The sequence below is a fragment of the Accipiter gentilis genome, chromosome 7, assembly GCF_929443795.1.
Source record: "Accipiter gentilis chromosome 7, bAccGen1.1, whole genome shotgun sequence".
In the NCBI taxonomy this organism is placed as follows: domain Eukaryota; kingdom Metazoa; phylum Chordata; class Aves; order Accipitriformes; family Accipitridae; genus Astur; species Astur gentilis.
The window spans coordinates 26,249,416-26,271,050 of NC_064886.1; the positions used below are offsets into that span (position 1 = coordinate 26,249,416).

General features: G+C 36.3%; 1 protein-coding gene across 6 annotated transcripts in view; it reads right to left on the reverse strand.

The window, feature by feature from the left end:
• The window catches only part of FTO (FTO alpha-ketoglutarate dependent dioxygenase), a 258,770-nt gene that overhangs the window by 122,090 nt on the left and 115,045 nt on the right, over nt 1-21,635 (reverse strand). For all 6 annotated transcript variants that reach the window (XM_049806750.1, XM_049806749.1, XM_049806746.1 and 3 more), the window contains one exon: nt 18,199-18,323. In XM_049806750.1, the coding sequence (XP_049662707.1) occupies nt 18,199-18,323 (125 nt within the window). The remainder of the gene's footprint in view (nt 1-18,198; nt 18,324-21,635) is intronic.

Below are 21,635 nucleotides of genomic sequence, written 5' to 3' on the forward strand. Positions count from 1 at the left end.
TAGAAGCACACACATGGCATCGCTGGTATCATTGCATTCTAGCTCCTGCTTGAAGGACTGGAAATAGCTTTTTGTGTACACTGTTTCTAGTAAGTTAAAGGACCTTCCATCAAGCTCGTCAGCTGGTAAATTAAGAAAGTCTACTGCACAAGTATTTTCACATCTTTATAATGTTGAAAATAAAAGCTTGCAGATGTTACAGAAACATGCAGCTACGGTGAGTACTACAATTTAAATGCACTTTCTATCCTTGTAAGACACATGAAACAAAGCCAAGAACTCTTTGGCTTTACATTCTAGTGAAATCCAAACTGGTCTGAACGACTATAAATGGTTACTGTTTGTCTTGGCTCCTACCTATATCAGATTCAGACTGAAGAATCTTAGTGAAGAAATTATAAGGGATAAAATGGGTATTTCTAAATTACAAGACTGCAATTCCAGTGGCTCAGTATATCAGTTTTCTGTTTCATCTAAGTCTGCTGTAGAGAAAATTGTGGGATCTGACAATAAAGGATCGAAAACATTTACTTCTGTGAGCCAAAAGCTTCTTGCCTTGATTATATTGAAGATTAACCCCCCACCCCCAAAAAAACTAGATGAAGATCAGTTACATTTTGTTAATGACTCAAAGAGGCATAGGTTACCAACAGAATGGTTACCAGCAGCATTTTAAAGTGCACTCATTTAAAAAGGTACATAATTGCAGTTAAATTAATCTAATGCTGAATTTTAATTCTAGAGTCATGCGTGTGTGTTTTTCAAGTAACTTTTAAATTTGTACCATTAAAAATTAAGGGGAAGCAAGCACTGCCATTGTGTCTTCTGTTTGATGGGGAGATATAACACTTAGGACTGACAGTCTATCACCACTTAAAACCAGCACTCCTTGTTTACTTTGATTTTTTTATCTGACATTAATGACTTCTTGGCCAGATAGCCAGGTCACGTTAGTGACATGTTAGCCGTCAGCACTACTCACATCCAGTGCAGAAGGAGAATGCAGCATCTGTGAGAGTAAAGCAGACCAGCATTGCCAGCTTTTGTTCCCCTTTGAGTCAATCAGCAGAACTGGATTAACAAGTAGAAAGGCATGATCTATTGCACATAGGATGTGCATCAGAATGAAAACTCCTTCCTCAAGGCTTGTACCAAAGCCGTAACTGGTATCTGAATAAGCAAGATCATAATCATAACTTCAGTTGAAACCTAATGCTCACGGTAATACTAACACTGATATACAAAGCTTCCTACAGCCGCTACGCAGTTTGCTGGATGGTGAGTATAATACAACTTGTGTGTTTGACAACCAGAAGCCAGTCGGAAGTATTTCAGAGACCAGGCCAATCAGTGCTGAGGATGCATGCTTCATGGCCATCCATGCAAGTCAAGGCAACTATGATTGCTACCCTTACTCATCAGTAACTGATTTCCTAGAAATCATAGAAAAGATAAATATTGGTAGGGCATTTGGCATTACATAAGCTGAGAATCACAGTGGATGATGCACACAGGACAAAACAGACAAGGATCATTTTCCCCACCTAAACTGGACTATAAATTCTATAGAATATGGACCATCCACTAGTGTTCAAAATGCTCCTACAGTCAGCACGTGATCAAGATCTTAAAATACATAATTATTAATTTATTATAAATTACTATTTCTATTATACCCTCTCACAATACATGACAAATACGAGTAGAAGAGAGATGCATTAATACAATATAATCCTTAAAATCAAAAAATGGAAAAGGATTAGGACCAAGGTTGCATGGATGGCAGGGCAAAGAGGAAGCAGAGAATGGAAAAGTTCTGAAAAAAAAAATAAATACTTCCCCTTGAGGCCTTTGTTAAAAGCATTGAAATCTACGGGAAAAATATGAAGAAGTTAATTTTTTGTTTGTTTGTTTGTTTTGGACTGAATGCTAAAAATTTGTTAAGTAACATTTCAAATATTACTACTATTGTGACTGGTTAGACAGAGAAGCTTAATGACTACTAATCTTCAAGGACTATAAAAGTTATACCACTGCTAGAATGCCTCATTCTGAATGTGGCTTAGTTCCACATACATAAACCTAGCACCTCCTCCTTTCACTCCATTGTTCAACAGAAATTAAGGATGGGATGTTATATAAGAATCACCCAATATTCCAAGCCACAATTTAAGGTGATGCACAGCTACCTGAAGTTTATGGGTACTTCCTCCCATGAGATGTATTCAACCACACAGGAAAAAAAAAAAATCCCTAACATGTATTACTCATAAAAGCTCATTATGTTCACACTCTTCACTGTCCTATAATTGCAATAATTATTACAAATAACTGTCCCCTAAAAGTAAGCTCGTGGATACAGAATTCAATTGTGAACCATCTGGTTATAGTTTTCCACCTTCCAGTGTCAGTAGTGACAGTGGTTATATACTCTACAATGAAGTTTTAAATAATTTTATCAATATACACATCATTCAAGTAATGAACGCCAGAAGTTTCAGCTAAGATATTTTTGTATTAGAAAAGACAAATGACTCATGAAAGATAAGTTAGCATATCTGCAACAAACATATTACCGCAGTATAACATAGGACATAAAGCTTGCCATTTGCACCATTAGGTTTGCCACAACAAATGAGACATTGTATGTGATGTATAGCACAGGAAAGAAACCACAGCTGTTTGCTTCTGTTGAGGAGTACGTAGGTGCTCTGCACCTGAGTCTGCAAATATTTATTAAGCCCTTAACAGTGAGGTTGTGATGTTCGGAACAGCTACTGCTGAAAACCATTATCTATGGGTAATTAACTATGTCAGGACACTGAGGTCCTAACATGAGGTCCTCATAATACCCCACTAAGGAAAAGACAGTACAACATTATTATAATATATTAGTAATATTTAACAACAAGGATCATACTATTTGTGTTTTAATAATGAAGGCTGAATACCATAGCGGGGCTTAAATTAATATTAGTTTCTGATGGTGCAGTTTAAGCCAGGCTTAACAAATTCTGTTTTTGTTACGACTAAGCAATGTGATACAGCAACAAACGAGGACAACATCTAATTAGAAAATTACTTATTTATAAATAAAGCATTTGTGTCATTGCAGATCCAATTATTATTAATGCATTTTTTCTATCATTTGCCAGCAGAAGTCTAAACTTATTGAAAGAAAAAGGAAATGGAAAAAAACATTTCTTATTTTTTATTTGACCAAAATCATTCACTTGAACTTTGGAAGCCCTTGTATTTTTTTCAAGCATTTTTAGAAACAGCTAGTAAAAAAAATTTTTCATCACGCAATAAAAAGGCTTTTTGACACATGAAGACAAAAGCTTCAGGCCGTTTATTAAGACTACTTCCTACTGTGTTGGGCTTTGTTTTATCTCATAATTAAAATCACACCTGAGCTGGGCCATCTGTGAGAGTGTATTAAGTTTCTTACAAAACATGAAAATCCTTTCATTTTTTCCATACAAACGCCAATAAATCTTGTAGGGTTTTTTTTTTTGGTGTGACACAGAAAAATAATATGCTTAAATAAAGGTCAGGCTTTGAGCAAAAAAACCTGAGCAGGCAAACAAAATTATTTTTCTGTATTCATCATCAATTGTACCTCATAATAATTGATACATTTTATAAAGTTGTACACTTAAACATAAAAATGAAACCTTTTTTCTTTTGATATTTGACAGTATGTTGTTTTCTTACAGTTTCTTTTGTAGGATAAAAATAAAAATTAGTAAAAATTGAAGGATTAGGATTTTCCATATCAGTTAGCAATTAAAAGTGCACAGAAAAGGTCAGTCAGCACTTTTCAAGATCAGCAACTATGCCAGCATGCTACTGCATCTGCTTATAGGTTCTAGTGAGAAAAAAGAAAAGTTAGGTATTTCATAAATGTAGATGCTTTATAAAGTTCAAGGGCTTTTTTTTGTTTGTTTCAGTTGGTTGATTTGTTTGTTTTAAAACACTCTGAAGAAAGACCAAGAGGATTTCCTTTTACAGAAGGACATCATGGAGAAATAGAAATCCCTAAATATAGCCCAAATCCATCAAACCAAGAATATGTCTTTTCAACAGATTACTTCTGTGTGCACAGTTAAACCGAAGGACTAATGACAAGAGGACCTAAATTCATGCTAGAAGTCAGACATATACTCAAGTAGCTTGCTTCGAACACATGAAAATTCAAACACATAAGTGATTCTATTTAATTTGTTGCAAGCTATATTCCTTCAAAGAGACTATATACATTCTTGAAATTATTTTGTTTAATGCTTCTGTTGAGCCAGGAAGCAAATACATATCATCATGCTGCTTCATCATGCAACTTTAATTACACAATTAAATTTGCATAGTATTTTGGTAGCCTAACAATCCTACTCAAAAAAATTTAAACTTCTCACCCAAGGCGAATTATAAAATGGCTTATCTTATACATAGAGAGCAAATAGATCAGAAGGCCCTAAGATGGTAGTGAAGAACAGCGATTTTCCATCTCAGACTAACAAAACAGCAAGGTATAGGAATATTGTGGAATAAAAGAAAGAAATTATTTCACATCAAAATGTGCTGTATTAGACTACAATAAGAGATATAAGCAGTATCGATAACTTGTTTTCATGGGTGAACTGAATGAGCAAATGGTCAACTGCATGCAGCGGTCCAGTGATTTCACAAGATGCAACGTGCACAGAGCTCTTCCCATGTTACAGGAACTTATAAGTAACTATTAACAAGCAGAAAACTCAAAAAAAAGATCATTTTTCCTGTTACAATAATATTAAAAATTATGATTACTCTTCTTTATGCATTTTGAAGCACCAAGCTTCAACACTGATCTCTGCACAACCTACCACTGATTTAAATCCCTTTGATATTTACATATATTTGGGCTACAAAATTATTTTTGTTCTTCAAAATTCATTTAGCTGATAGTGCACTTAATTGGCAAACATATTTCATTTGAGTTTGTGTTCCTTTAAATTACTACTTTTACAACAACAAACTCTAAATTCTGTGTGTCATAAATAAGACTCTAAAGCCATACCTCCCCCCCCCCCCCCCCTTTTTTCCCCAGATGTTTTGAAATTTAATGACTATCTAACACTAAGGCTATTTTGAAAATTCATTTTTTTACTTGGGTTGATGATATAAAAGAACATATTGAGTCACGTTAAGCAAGAAACAGCTGCATTTTTTAAAAAGTGTCTGCCTGTGACAACTGAGTGGTCTGGATCTAACTCTTAAGTTGTCCTCCCTCCCATTATTTTACAGCTACTTTAATTCATCTTCCTAAAAACCAAGTTTGTAATACTACATAGTTCAATTGCTTTCCAAATGCAGCTTTTTCTATTGAAGTTGGCCAAGAGCCAAGAAACAAAGGCACTTTATTCTGAAAAAAGGTTTTCTTATTTATTTGCACAAAAAAGATTACTTATATTTAAAAGAGAATTACTTTAGTAATGACCATTTTACATGCCAAATTACAAACCATAAAGACTCGTCCAGTCGGATGCGTCTTTCTGCAGTGGTGTCACAAAAACGTCTGAGATTCCATCACAAGAAAATGTGAAGGATATTTACCAGGACCTGTGCCCTGATTCTCTTCTCAGTTACACTAACTTAAATCAAGAGTAAATCTTTTGAACTTAGCGATACTGCAGTGGTGTAAAATCAATGTGAACAGAGATGATGATGATGACAATGATACTCCAGATACTTTCACATGATTTTAAGCAAAATAAATGTTACATTTTTGGATACTCAGCGGTCATCTTATCCCTTTAGAAACCAGTATGGGACCTTAATATTCTTAGACTTCTTCCCTGTCCCCAACCTTCTCTACTTATACAAATTCATAAAAAATTTAGTGAGAACTATACTAGAGCAACTGCAGATCCCTCCCAGTTAGGATGCAAAATCATAACTGGGAAGTACCTTGCAATGGAAGAATTGCTTTGGCCATACTGATGGATAATCTTTGTATATTAATTGACATCCTAGAGCATAGGAGATAATGACATAGATGACCAGGTGAAGCAAGCCTGCAATAAATGGTATATGCAAGCAACAGTTAACAAATTTTCCCCTATCTCTTCTGCGAGAAGCAGGGGAAGGATGAAGCCAAGAAGGAACTCTACTTCTGAGAAGCAATGCCTCTGGGTCTACTCTTGAGGCAACCCTGTTTTTACACCTCACTTTGCCCAAGGCTGTGCCTAATGCAGTTTCCCTCTGAATAAACTAAACAAATAGAAATAGAGGATTCTGGTCAGTTGAAACTTAAGAGTTTTTTTCTCTGAATAGACTGAAATGTGTGTTGTTGACTCTGGGAAAAGAATGGACCTCTAAATGGTATCACAAGGAACATTCACTGTAAATTCCAAGGGAAAGACAATAGTGAACATACATTAGAAGGGTACTAATTCGCACTCTCTAATCAGCCTTTTCCCCCCACTTTGCAAACATGTAAAAGGTCCAATTTACAAAGTCAGCATTATTTCAAAATTTTTTTCTTCCCTGTATAATCAATGATCAAAAATAATTAAAACTGAACGAAGACTGTCAAAACAAATGAACAATATATATTTAGATGCGTTATCCTCACTGGTTTTCATTATTGTGTTCGTTCATTTTCTCCTGAATTGAATTCACAACACTTACTCATTCGCAATGGGTCTGTACATTCACCTCTGCATGGCAGTTGCCTATGGAAATGCGTTAAGTATCAGCTTTCAGTGTTCCTTCTCATATGCCCTCCCAGCTGTAAATGAGGTTAGGAAACAACACTGTAAACACAGCAGTCCTTCTGAAAAGTAAAACAGTGGAAGAAAAAAAGCCTCTCAGGAAATTTGATTTGTACTTAGGTTTCATTCTTAAAGTAACACTCAAAGCTTGACAGCATTTAAAACTATTGAAATACAAAATATTAAAGGAAGAGACAGCAGAATAAGGCATTATATTTTTATGGTAGTCTGGTATTATTACTATAAAGAGCAGAATAAGGTATTATAGTAATAATACAAGTGTACTACAAAAATATAAATAGCACTGAATTCTCATTGTTTAGTACTGGGCTGCTTTATTTTGATTTTTCTTCTCCCCCCCCCCCCCCTTTTTTTTTTTAAAGAAAACAAGTGTTTGCAATTCCTTCAGAAAAAAAAACAAAAAACAAAACAACAACAAACCAGGACACACACACAGATGTCATAAATAATTCCAATATAAACCCATGCTAATTTATTTAATGTGAAACTCCAACACAAATTACTTAGCAGTGAAATTGCACCTTCTCGTATTGTGTATGCGAAATAAAAGCGAACAGATGTGCTCCTCCAAACCAAGCTATTGCTACAATTAAACCAACAGTCATTTCACAAACCAGCGAGCTATTTCACGTGCGTCTATGGTGCTAATCATCTTCTCTCCACTACCCCAGCCCAACAGAACAGCGAGTTATTTATAGAGTTATCTATCTTGCACTTTGCAGATGATGCCTAACATTATGACAACAGTGAAAAGGTCTCCGTACCTGCCTACCTAAAACAAGTTTCTGTAAAGTAATGAATAGAGACAGCTTGGGGACCATCCACCTGCACTGCCTGCCTTTTACTGCCTGCAAAGTGAAACCACAAGGGATTGGCAGAAGGTACTTGTCTGACAGGGCCAGGACAGCCTTTCTCCTCAGTGACAGCCTGGGCCTAGCCTCTTAAACCTGACCCACCATAATTCCTTCACAATGCAGCAGCGAGGCAGCTGACAGTAGCAGCTGCACCTCCTAAGCGAGATGGATGGAATTTTCATAACTAGTTCCCCAAGTTACATTTTACCTTCAAGATAATTTATGAGCTGCTGTGGAGCCTTGAAGAGACAATATGCTTGCCATAAAATTAACTGTAACAGTCTTGTAGGTTATAATTAACACTGGGAGGGTAGCACCAACTGGATGAAACACATGGCATAATTGATGGTGAAACTGGAAATTAAGGAAGCTAACAATATCATTACTGTGCACATCACTTTAGTGAAACCTATGCTTTCCAGGGGTTAATTACAATCCCCTTCTAACGTACACATTCTGGCGGGGAGTGGATGAGTGTCACAGCTAGGAGGAGGCAGGTTTGCTGGCAAGGCCACCTTGCACCTGGACTGATGTATATATTGTTTTTTTGCCTGGAAGAGATATACGTGTCAAAGCAGCAGCACCAGCACCTGAACATCTGGCAGCAGGCACACTGTAGCTTAGAGATAGATGATTGCTCAAGCCTCATAGAATATTTCATTTTCTCTGTAGCCAGCATACTTAATGGCAAAGAAGAAAAAACCCTCTGTGAGATTTCACTTAATGGCACACATTATTAATTTAAATGACTTGAGCAAAGAAAAACATTTTAACTTTATATTGCCATAACTTCGCAGCAAATTAAGATTTTTTTTTTTTTTTCCATCAGTGTATTATCATCTTGGTTTATTACATTAGTCTTTAGAAACATGCAGAGCAATCCTTTTAGCATCTCGCCTGTCAAGGGAATACTGAACAGAAGATGCAATGCTGGAGAGCTAGTTAATCAGAAATAATATTATAAACTGCTGCCATCTTTGGGAAGGAGAACATGCAATTCATCTACCTGTATCTAAGACTCTACTCTCTAGCCAAGGCTTAAGGAATCATTAGTGTAATGTATTTATTTGAATCTCTCTCAAATTATTTTAATGAAACTTACTTTTTTCTTTTTGTCCCTGGACAAGATATATGAAAACGTACAGATAAATGATGCAACAGCGTCACCTACAGGCAAGCAAAACAGTTAAAAGCCGCCTCCAACATCGCACCCTCTTACGTCTCAAATCCCTTTCCTCCTCTCCTTTCCCCTCCTCCAACCTCCCCCTCAATCCCTAATGCAGACATCTGGATTTTGGGATTATCCATGTCTCCAAATATAAAAAGAAGGACAAATACCTAAAATGCTTTCAGGATGGCCTAATATAAAATAATTAGACTTTTTATGTAGCAAACTATGCCTCACAATAAACATGCTGTATAGCTAGCAAGTCATCTATGCTACAGTGGATACATTGATTACCTTACATCTCCCTGAGCACTTGTTCAAATCCACCTTTACTAGGTGGTCAAAAATAATTCTGATAAGAATATTTTCCAGATCTCAGAAAGACCAAATGTTGACATTACTAAATATGAGAAAACAAAAATGAGAAAATGTTGACTTGCCTAAAAACAGCTGGCAAAAATTTTAAGACTATTGTCTAAATTTGTACAAAAAATGCCCTCTGGCATAATCTGGAGCTAAATCTAAGTCCCAACACATCCACAGGCATACCCTTGTAGAAAGAGCAGAACACCCTCTTATTAGTAGCTCTTAAAATTCTCAGAACTCACCTAGTATTACTGCTTTTACTTTAATACTCAATAGCCTTTTCTTAGCTTCTCCCACAACCCCTGCATTTTGAGAGCCTGTTTCTCAGTTAATCTTTTTGATACATCTCAAGATACCTTTTTGTTTCAATTATTTTTCTCAATTTCTAATTATATCACTGATGTCCACTGACATTACTTTAACACCCTCCTCACCCATGAGTCTCATCTGCTCCACCACCAACCCAGGCTAGATAATCTCTAGAATACACCAACATGGAAATAAGAGTATTGCGAACTACCAGTAAGCTGGGGTGTTGTGTACCTCTAGAAGTGTTCTCGGTTAGCTAAGCTACTCAAGTAAGTTATAGTAGGATTCTCTTCTGCTACTATTATATATGGTTTAAGCACTATTATTAAGCCCCTGTTTTGGGCTGCTGTCATTTACCAAAATAAGACAAAGACTACGAAAACAATGTAACAGGTTCCAAAGTTCTCTGTTTTTACAGAGCATCTTAAGCATAAGAAACACCAACTTCCTTTTTTAGCTATTTTAAAGATCATCATAGTTTACAATTCAATAATTCTACAGCAATGATACATTAAGAATTGAAAATTCAGGCAAAATAAACAGCACAAATAATATAGCCAAATTAAACTGTTAAAGTGCCCCAAAGATCTCATCAGCAGTGAAAATAAGCAAGTAAATCTAGTTCTATTCTCCAGTTCGTCTTACTTTCTCTGATTAGTTGATACATTTCCAGTCCTTTCTTTGACCTCCCAGTTGACTGCACTTCCCTCTCGTGCAATGCTGTTGACATTGTCCAGTAATTTACCATGGTGCTCTCACCAGCATATGATTATCTGTGTACATTACCGTAACTTTTAGTGCAAGCAAACTGTAGAGCAATGCAACAGACTGACATCCACTTTTTGCCCACAGCCAACCATGATATTCACTGGCTTATCACTACCTCACAACCATGGTCTAGACTGCTTACAGCATTGACAGCATCTTGCTCAGTTTCTACATCCATTTAATTTTTGGCTGCTCCGAAAATGCCAGCAAGGGTACCAATTAGTGTCAGCTGTAACAGTTGCTTTATGTGATATACACACCTGCCTACTAGTGTTTGAAAACCAATGCATTTTACATAGGCCATCAAACACAGATACCCAATGGGAATAATCTTTGGCACTATCTACCTAAACCATATTTGAACCGCTGACCTGAAAACAAAAGGCTTTGTATTTCATTACCAATCCCTGGAGCCATCAAGTTCTATATATGTGGAAGAACTTTAATAACATAAGGCTGACAGCATTTAAGACTTAAGTCATGAACTTATGTAAGCATCTGGTCACTCATGCCTCACGCTATGACATGATATGCATGCCATTTGGCTAGGTAAACCCTTCACGTTACCCTCTTGTTTTTCTGTACTGGTAATGTATACAGATTATTTAACACAGATCTTCCAAATTCGATTTATTTAATTCAGCTTTATGACAGGTAAAGCTGTGACAATAATAGTACTAACAAGATTAACAAGGTCCTGTTTGGATAAGGCTTCTATTATTTTACAGAAGAGAGAATTCTATCTTTAGACTCCTTTAATTTTACATGTCTAGTTTTAGACAAAATTTTAGTTCATAGTAAGTTTGCAAGTAGTTTTATGGACATGTTACATACCCTGACATTATCACAATTGGCTGCAGGCAAAAGAAAGTATGGATTGATATTGCACAAGAAGGAAACCTCAGTGGATAAAGCAAAATAAATCTATGATAATTTTTCATTCTCAGGACCAGTCACACTTTATCCCTAGTTTATAACACCAGGTCTTTCGCTAATACGGGCAGCTAGAGAGCTCTGTACAACCCACTGAATTCTCCCAGCTTTTCTCCTTGTCCCCTGCCTCTGGCAGACACCATTCTCTCTTGCAGGAATGATGACAACTGATGCTAATGCTACTTTGTGGTTCAACTGTCTGATGATGTGGCTAACACTTTGCCTCCACAGATTATAAATTTGTCACCTCTGCGATCTATTCAACCTCCAGTATCCTTCAGCCTGGAAATGCAATAATCTCTATTTCCAACATTCAGATCTCCCAGTGGTAGTGAGCAAATCATTGTCAAACCACTGGAAAGACAATACTAACTATCTTTCTTGTACTGCGATCACCAAAGCTTACATAAACAAAGGAATGTCACCCATGCTGACTATAAAAGCCTGTCCAGGTGAAATAAAGTTTAAAAAAAAGAAATGAAAAAAAAAAAAGTCATCAAATGCACTCTGAGAGTGGGAAAATTCTTTATCACTTTTTGTTTTGGAAACTTTAATTGCACTATAAATAAGGACTAAATTTGTGTCAGTTGTCAGTTTTGGAAGTGTCACTGAATCATCTCTTGAAAAATCCATCTAACATAACAAGAAGAAAAGCATGAAATCAAAAAAGGGAAATGTCAAAGAATTTTGATTTAGTAGTTATTGAGGTATGGGATGATGCATCTCTATGGTTTTCAAAAGTGGAACATTAAAACTAAACTAAAATGATAAAGTAAACCCTCAGAGTAAACAATCCCTATAAAGTGCCTTAATGAAAGAGTCTGACACACAAAAGCCACATGCAGAGCTGAAGTTCTGTGACTTTTACTAGACTACCCTATAATAGGGGGTTTTTTTGCACCATATTTGCTGTGTATATAGTGACATCACAAAGTAAGCAGCAGCATTTTCTGTAAGTAGCCACAGCTTGTAAACATAAAGTCTTTTCAAGGATAAAGGGTCAAGACAGTTTCAAAGGAAATAATAGTGGTGGTTAAACAGAAGCATTTAATCAAGCAGTATTCCCATTGTTCTGTAGAGTACTCGTACCTATTGATCCCGAGCTTGGCTGCTTCAAAGACTCCTCAATACAAGAAACACAGGTGAAAGACAGAGGCGGAAAACAGGAAGGGTCACGAGAAGCAAAAGAAGTGTGGTAATAAGCAACTGGAGAAGAGTCAAAGGTCAATCAAGGCAGCTGATGTCTAAGCATAACTACAGCAGGAGACCTGACAACTTCATTGAAGTCGCAGTGTTTTCTCCATTCATTTGAAAGCTGCAAGGCTGGTTTCCAATCTGCCTCAAAGCATCCTCCCAATTAACATACAGTATTCTGCATTACCATCGAAGTCACAATGTACATTTACTTTCTGAAAAACTGTTTTAGGTTACATACCCACGTATACATACAAAATATGAAACTCAAAGAAACCAAATATAATTTTCATTCCCCCCCCCCCCCCGCCCCGTGATTTCCAAAATGATGAATCAAAATTTTTGTCTCTGCTTGTTGCAAACTTACGGAGTATCCATTCCAGCTGACACACATATTGTCTAGAGAAGATAACTGTTACAAAAAACTCACTGGAGATCACGCAGCTGTGTGTACTGAGATCCTTACTAATTTCAGAAACATGGACACTGGATTCCTCATCATGAAAAAAAAAAATCTGTCATTCTAACGTTACACAAACCAACCACAAAAGTTTTAAACAACCCAAATACTTCCCCCCACTTTCTGTCAGACTTTGATACCTCTGCAATTTGTCTGTTAAATCTTTGGAACTAGTATAGCTCCCATTGCAGCAGTTTCTGAAGAGTTCACAATATTTCATATATTTATCATCTTGGCAGGCCTGTGAGAGTGTAAAAAAATTCAGTATTTGTCAACCAGTCTTTCAACCAGTATTACCACAATTCATTTAAAAACTAGCATTTAGCAAGTTCCTGAAAAATACACAAAGTTGTGACAGAAGGAAAAAAACTGCTCCATTTTTTCCCAAAGCCCATGCTAACTTCTTAACCCATGGACTTTTCTTCTGTTACAGAAGGAAATATGTTCCTTCTTCATGTCAACACCACTTTCTCCTACTGGAGCTAAAAAGAGTAAAATCTACCTCAATTACCTTCTTAGATATGATCTAAAATTCCAAGGTACAGAGATGTAAGGCATAAGAAAAAATTTAACAGCTTCTTCAAAGCAGAAAATAAAATATATAAAAATCTTCCTGTTTGTATCTCATTTAACGTGCACACTATTTTAGGATTCCACTCTCATATTCTTCATTGTTCTTATTATAGAACCAAACAGCGTTACCATAGATTAGGCCTCAATTGTCACACTAGGTACTTATAATTTAAATTCCTATATAAATATCCACATAATAATCCAGATTTTACTGCTGAGAGGTAAGACTATCTCAGTAGTATGATAAGCATTCACTGTAGCTAGAAAAAAAATACATACCTTTACACTGTTATGTCAAAACTGTGAGATCTAAGGAGGAGTTTGACAAAGGCAAAAAATGCTAAGAAATTATAGCTCAAGTTTGGCTTGAAACCTGAAACTTACACAATTTGCTGTGAGAGGTTCTTTCTTGAAGCGTTGTGCAAAGATGGAAGAATATAACAATTCTAAAAATACACAGTGATCTGATCTACAAAATGTTATGGGTTATAGAATGACCACATAAAGTAGATTTTCTTTTCATTGTGTTCTTTCAATGAGGCAAGATTTTAAGCTATTGATTCTTACAAGATATAATCAATTAACACTTTTCTGCTGTTTATCTCATGAACCAGAGGAATTTTATGTTTATGTTGGTCCAAATTATTTACCGAATATTTATTCTGTTTTCACTATGTCTATTTGTCACTACATGATGACTTAGAGAGAACTTAAGATTTGAGAATTTGGCTAAGTAGCACAACTATGAAAATACAACCATCAAATAATTTTTTCTATCAATCTTGAAATTCATTATGTCTTTCTCCAAAACTTTACATTTTCCATTAAGTGGCTGAATTTCCCCTAAGAGAAATTGTGCAATTTCACTCAGGGAAATAGCAAAATGGACATCAGAGCCTGTGTCATAATAAAACCATTTTGGACTAAAAAAATTTTTGCATGAAAAAGACTTATTTTAGTAATGGTTTAACTAACCATGTTTTTCCCTAGCAGTTAATAATTTCAATGCAGTTAACACTAGCCTTTAAATTACTCTATTGTGGATTTATTGATGACAAACTAGCCTGGTAGTGAATGAAAAATTTAGCAAAAAACCTACTAGCAATTAAGTGCAGCATGTCATGCAAGCATTAAAACCAATATTATTATAAGATGATACAAGTTCTATTAGGAGAAATAAGAGATACCATTTTTATTGAACTATAGTCCAGTTATCTTGGGCATTTACTGATCAGGAAAACTGCAACATTCTCTCTTGAAATTCAAGGGGGTTTTGGGTTTTTTTTTGTGTTTGGTTTTTGGGGTTTTTTTTTCCAACCAAACCGTTTCTTTATGATATAACTTTCCTGGTTCCAGTTAACAGTAAAATAAAAGATGTCAATAGCATCATCAACAGGGTAAAAATATTAAAGCCTTTTTTGAAAATGAATCAGGTGCAGATATTGAACTGTACTTTTTCATCCTTTGTCTCACTTTTCAAATGATAATTTCTTCCACAGCCACCATTAAATCTTGATCTATTCCAGCTCTCTGTATGGGTCATTGATTCTAGATGTACCATGGTTATTTTTAAATGTTTCCCTTTCGTAGAGAAAAAAAGGGCTGTCTAGAGCCAGATGGGTAACTTCACACTTCATTTATCAAACCCAATGCATTAGACTCCACCCTCTCTTTCCCACTATTGCTGTTAAATTTCCATATAATTTGGCAACAATTTTCATTATCATACAGTGACCCTAAAAAGTCTGTACAGGTTTGCGTGGTTAGTCCAAAATTCACAGCTGTTCCCTTTACCCTCTATTTGTTACAGTAGAACCTAAGGTTCCCCTTACTTTATAAGCTGAACAGTGACCTTCTATAAGTAGAGGTCAAGAAGGGGTCAGTTCAAAGGGCTAGAGCAGCTCTTTAACAGCTCTAACAACCTGTCCATCAGGCACTATCATGCAGTATAAACAAATCTGGGGCTTTAGAAACTCTGGACCATTTCTGTTAACACTTACAGGACATTCACTGAATCCTACCTGAAGTATTTTGGATCACTACCACTTGACAGAGAACAACTTGAATCCCTAGAAGACCTGCTCAGATACTTAAGATACTGATGACATCTTTGAGTCAGAAGTACGTGAAATGGCGAGCCATAACACTAAGCGCACTACCATGCATTTTGGACTGTGGAGCCGAAATAAACTTAGAGTAATTTCAGTTTGTTAATATGCAGAAACACTGGTACAACTTAAAGCAAATAATGCAAGGACATGCTTTAACCAAGTAGATACATATCAAAACAGTTCATAAGCCTTTCCCTGAGAAAGGCCAAATTTCTAAAAGTTGAAGCGCTTTGTATTAACAGTTCCCAGCATGTATCTTTTTTTATTTAAGGTGTCAATGACACAAATAAAATCCATGAAAGAACAGAATGGCTACATAACTCTACAAAGACCAAGTGCAGAGCAAAGTTTTTGCCAGCTGCCCTCCCTTCATTGACCTAAATTTCTTGAGGTTGTACTGTTCATAATGTGCTCTCTAATGCACAATGTAAGGTAATTAGAGTCATCTGTATTTAACTTCCAGAGGAAAAAAATTCTATTATCTAATCTAGCTGATCCCCTGATAGCCTGTTGAAAGTAAAATACTGTAACCTATTGCCTGCCCTTTGACAAGTGCTAATTATTTCCTGTCCAAGCACATTTTTCTCATGTAATTCCAAAGTACACAATAGACTGATCTCTAAAACATGGGGAGCCCTGCTAGTACCACGGCGGACGTTTTATAACTTTCACCACCGTATGCTTGATGGCTACCACAGTCAGTGCTTCATTCCAGACATCTAGCTGAAGCTTTGATGAAGTAAAGTGAGGTGTATGGTAACAGTCTGTTTATGCAGATCATATGGATGAGACTCTCAGATAGGGCAGTGGAAAGGGAAACATCAAATGGAAAGAAAAAGGATTATGGATATTTAATACTCAAAGGACACTTTCTTTCAGAACTTTCAAGGCACAATGCTCTTGAAATTTTCTTTCAGGTGTTTAGTTTTAAGAAGGCCTGCACTTCGTCTGCTTGTGCCTCTCCCCACCCCCACCCAAGAACTGTAGTATTTCTGTGGCAGACACTAGACTCTGTCTACAACTGCAACACTGGCTCCAGCCTCCAATTACATTGTGAGCAGCAAGCGGAGGCCAGAAACATGGTAACCCGCATTACTTTTAAATGAGTCCCGATTACCACGACTCCTGATGACTTTGTATGTTAGGAAATCATTGTTGAGCTAAATGAACACTAACAAGATATTCCACTCATTAGATTGTTTAGCCTTTCCTTATCTCTAGGAAGCTTGCTATTCTCATTCGCAACAAAGATGCATGTGCCCCATGGAAAAGCCTGAAGTGATTTCCTCTGTCTCCAATGTAGCCAAACCGTTTGCATTATTTAGTAAGCACGGTGATGGAAGGCAACACCCACCCCCCCACCCTCACCCCCGCCAAATCCCTTAAATTCCTCAAAAAAGAAGAAACAAAACCCACATGATAATACGAACAATATTGTAGATCCACCATGCTAAGCTCTTTTACACTCTGAGATCTTAACTGATTAGTATACAAGTAGACATTCCATACTCATAAGACTGCATAAAACACAGCCTCCATATTTGTATAATAACTGCTACTATGTAATAATGTTTAATTTTTATCTAAAGCTTCTAAAATGTTTCAAGTCCACACACTGTAATTATTGGGAACAGCAAAGCCGCTCAAGTGTCAGATCTAATATCAACAATTAACTTTTTAAAGTCAATTTCATCGGGAACTTTCCAAAATTATACACTAAGAAAACACAGGAGAACTGCCTGGAACATTGAGTGAAGGTAAAAAAATCATGCCAATTAAGTGCTAATTTTGATTAACAATATCTCATTTAAAAAATACTTTTGACAAAAAACTGTATTTAATTGTAAGCACAGGACACCTCCTGGTTTTAAAGGAAAGCTGAACACTTGGTAGAAAAATTTCACAGACTGTTAGATATTTTATATAAATATCATAAATAAGAAAAAAAGATATTATTAAATGAGTATAAATCTATAGCTTTGAGAAATACATGTGAAAAAAGGTGACAAACTCATTTAGCAGCTAAGGAGAAGGACTCAAGGTGGCATATGGTGGAAATTCTCTTTTTTTCATTCACATATTTCTGAATGAACTGGAAGTATGATTTATCTGTAGTTTCTGAAATGCATTCATCAGACTATATTCTAGTAACATAAACTTTTTCAAATAAGAACATAAACAACTTTTTAAAATTATTAACATTACCTGATTTATTACCATGGCAATGAGTTCAATTTAAGAACTCAAGTATAATGAAACAGTCACATGATACGAACCCTAGCGACATGTACATTTATGCCAATCTCACCCAACGCAACCCAGTTAACACTGGTAAGACACCACAAGAAAAAGTGAGGATTATGAAGAAAGCAGACAACAAGGGTATCTATAGCATGGCACGCCAGCAAGGAGTACTGCTCATATTGTTAGCAATATAAGAAAAACCTTATCAAGCTATTATCAATAGACTGTACTATATAAGCACAGTAAGGGACCATTCTACCCCACAAAGTAACTGAAATCATAAGCAGCATCATTGACTATTTCATTCAAGGAAAAATATTTGATTTTTTTTTTTTTTTTTTTAAACTTCAACTTGTCCCCACCACCAAGGGGATTTATAGAAGTATATTTGATATACTTGTTTCTAATTTTATTATCTTACTATTTTTCAAAAATTTCTCACCTTGCTATCCATTCTTGACGCAGCTTTTGTCGCTCAGTAAGAACCATCAAGAAGCAGCTGAGAGTTTCATTCCTTTGTTCCTCAATTTGTTCCTGTTTTCCAACTTCAGAGAGGACAAGGCTTGTCTTAAAGGGAAAAAACACATAAAAATTATAATCTAGAAATAGGAAACAATGTGTAAAATTAATAAAAAGCCCATAAGCAAATAAGGACAGTAAATCAATAGCTTTTTTTATTACAGTTCCACTGCTGACAAATCAATACAGTAAATGATGGTTAGAAATGGCCACTATATATTTGGTATTTAATCAATATACATGGCACATAAGGTAAACCTTAAAACCTCATTGCCTTAAGTAACACAGCAAGACATTGTGCATTCTAGCTCTCATTTTCTTGAGACATAATTCTTTTCTAAATATTTTCTTGTATCAAATCATATCAGAAATATTTCCCTCACTACAGCATTTGTTTGGGGCATTTCCCCTTTCCCTTTGATCATTGGTGAAGCTAAGGAAGAAAATACCTGTTTGTATTGTATCTTCTGAAAGGAATTTTTGATGATGTCCCTATGTTCTCTTTATCATGAAATATTTCAAGTAAACAAGTAGTAAAACTCCACCTTTTTTCATTTGTGGAATAAATTAAAAATTCCTAAAAAAATATATATATATAAATATATATACATACACACACACACACAATGGATTTAAATCATCTGTGGAGTAGGATGACACTCAGCCTCTGCAGACCAAAAGTTACTGACCTTCACAAATGTTGCGTCGACAGTTAATGTTGATGTAACGAAACTGCAGATCATCTTATTGTGCTTCATCCACCCAGCAAGCTAACTCTAACTCCCTCACTCCACCTTTGCCTTCAACTACTAACTCGCCCACCATTTTCTCCTCTTCTTTCCCCTACGCTTCACCATGTCTGCCAACCTGGGAAAGAAAGGGCACGTGCTGATGCTTATGTTACTAACACGTACGTCAACCAGTGCACACGTCCTGACTTGATGTGCAGCAGTCCAACCACAACAGAGATCTAGAGTCAATGGTGCAGGTTTTTCCTTTAGTGAAGATGTAATATTTGCCTTTCTCACCTTAACCCACCACTGACATTCACTTAATTATTTTTGCTATTCTAACCTTCAGTCACATGTTCTGCAGATGTATCAAAGTACCTAAACGCTTTTGGGAAGGATGACTGAACGGACAGAATGCTTGCACAAACCTAGTTTTTTCACAGAAAAGGAGACAAAAAATGTATTTCTAACCTGAGCAGTTGTGGAAGTGAGTTTGAAAACACAACTCAAACATCACCAAGAGCTGCAGTTCCTATTCCCAGCATGGCCTCTCTTATAGGAACAACATGACAAAAAGACATGGCATATTGCCTCCTCCTCAACATTACATACACATTACCTTCTGCCGTGCCCAAATGTACACCCACTAAAATTCCTCTGGGGATTCTGCTAGATAAATAATTGTTACTATCTTCAGTCTGTGAAAACAGGAAGATTGATCCTTGGTCTGACAGGGGTTTTTTTCCACAAGAAAGAATAATATGCAGATTATACACTTCTTAAGCTATATAAAGTAGCAGTAACATTGCTACCGCCATGGTGGTTCCAAGAGACAAGCATGACAGGGTTCATAGAGGTAGAAAATAATTTCATTACACCAACATCAGATGACAAAGAGCAAAAAGCATCTTCCTCGCCACGTCCCAGCTCTATCAGTTGGCCTATCAAAAAGGCATTACCCCATTATATGGGACTTCAAAAAGAACATTTTCTTGTAAAACCCCCAAATGTTCAAAACTCTGTCTATACAGATCACATTCTTGACCCTGCTTTGACATTACAAAGCAAACAAAAAGCCAGAGAGCATTTTCAGATAAGGATTCCCTGACATGGGTTTCCCTTGCACTGACCTACATCTTTTCCACATGCTCTAATATCCGCCAACTTCAACAATCCTGATCTTACAGCCTTACTTCCAGCAGCTGCACAGTTTAAAGCAGGATTTGATAGAGGACTTCAGCATGTGAGAACATACTCATAATGAGATGAAGAGATGTACATTCTTTAACTGATGTAAATTAACACTCCTTGTCATTCAGAATAAATGTACCTATTAAGGCTTTAACTTTTATATTTACCATGTGCAGGACTTGACACAGCACTATAACTAAAGCTTATGTCTGTGTTATAGGATGATCAGACTGTAGCCTTACAGCTAGGTCACAGTACACCAAGATTTCCCTTTCAGAATTCTTGGATGGCCTTATTAACCACAGTGGGATAGGGAAATCCACTGGTGATGGTATAGAAGTCTACTTCTCTCCAGGGCTGCAGAAAAGCCCCAGGTTTAATGATGCTATGCTTCACAAAGCTGCAAGTATAATTATTTGCAGGCAACAAACATCAAGATCCCCTAAATAAGTGATTCCCAAAGCGTAAAGCATGGGGAACTGATAGTTCCTAAAGAATTTTCAGTTAAAATGTGAGAAAAGGATGATGCAATTAGAGTATTATCAGAGAAGATGGGTGACCACTTCTCCAAGTATTCACAGTCACATAATGCCTTCTTTTCTGATGGCCTGGACAAACTGCAACTTTGGTACTGAGTTCCACTACCTAAAGTCCCCTGGAAATGGAACGTAATTTAATTTTTACTGAGAGAACAATTATATTGCTCCAGCCTTCTGTTAACACCTTTCATTTATGTGGTGATGGACACAGTTTAAGTCAAACTCATAGTTTGACACTGACATCATAAACGCTTCTTTACTGAGCCCTGTGAGTACAGTTGCAGCTACCTGGAGGGTGAAATAGTACTATTAAGCAACATATAACAACAATACATAGCAATTTAACTGATTTACTTGTTTTCTAAGAGTGCTGAGGGCAGTAAGGTTACCTGGAACGCGAGTGCAGGACTTGATATGTGGCTTTTATAGAGGCATTTCTTAATAACTTGCTATTCTTATCATCGCAATAAAAATCCCAAATTGTAACAAATAAAGCAGCATTCTGGGTAAAATAATATTATAAAAAACATTCCTTTGAAAGTTTTCTTTTCCATGTAACTTGTTTTGGGATTTATTTTTAACAAGGGGATTCAACATATACCTTGACTGATAAAGGTCAAGGGTTCAAGAAACTTGGTCAAAGATGTTATCAGCTGGGAAAGCCATTTCCTCACATCAACACTGATAAAAATCCATCAGAAACCCAGCTGATACCACCCCTGCTCTAAAGGGCAGGAATGACCTTCTTTTGAACATCACTATAGTTGCGCATCCCATCAAAGAAAATCTGATCTTGTGTCTCAATTCTTTCAGTGTTCTTTAATGGCAGATAATTGTCTGCAGAGGCCCCCTTTGTCCAATGTTGAGTGAAGCCTTCACGTTTCTGAACTGGACTCGAT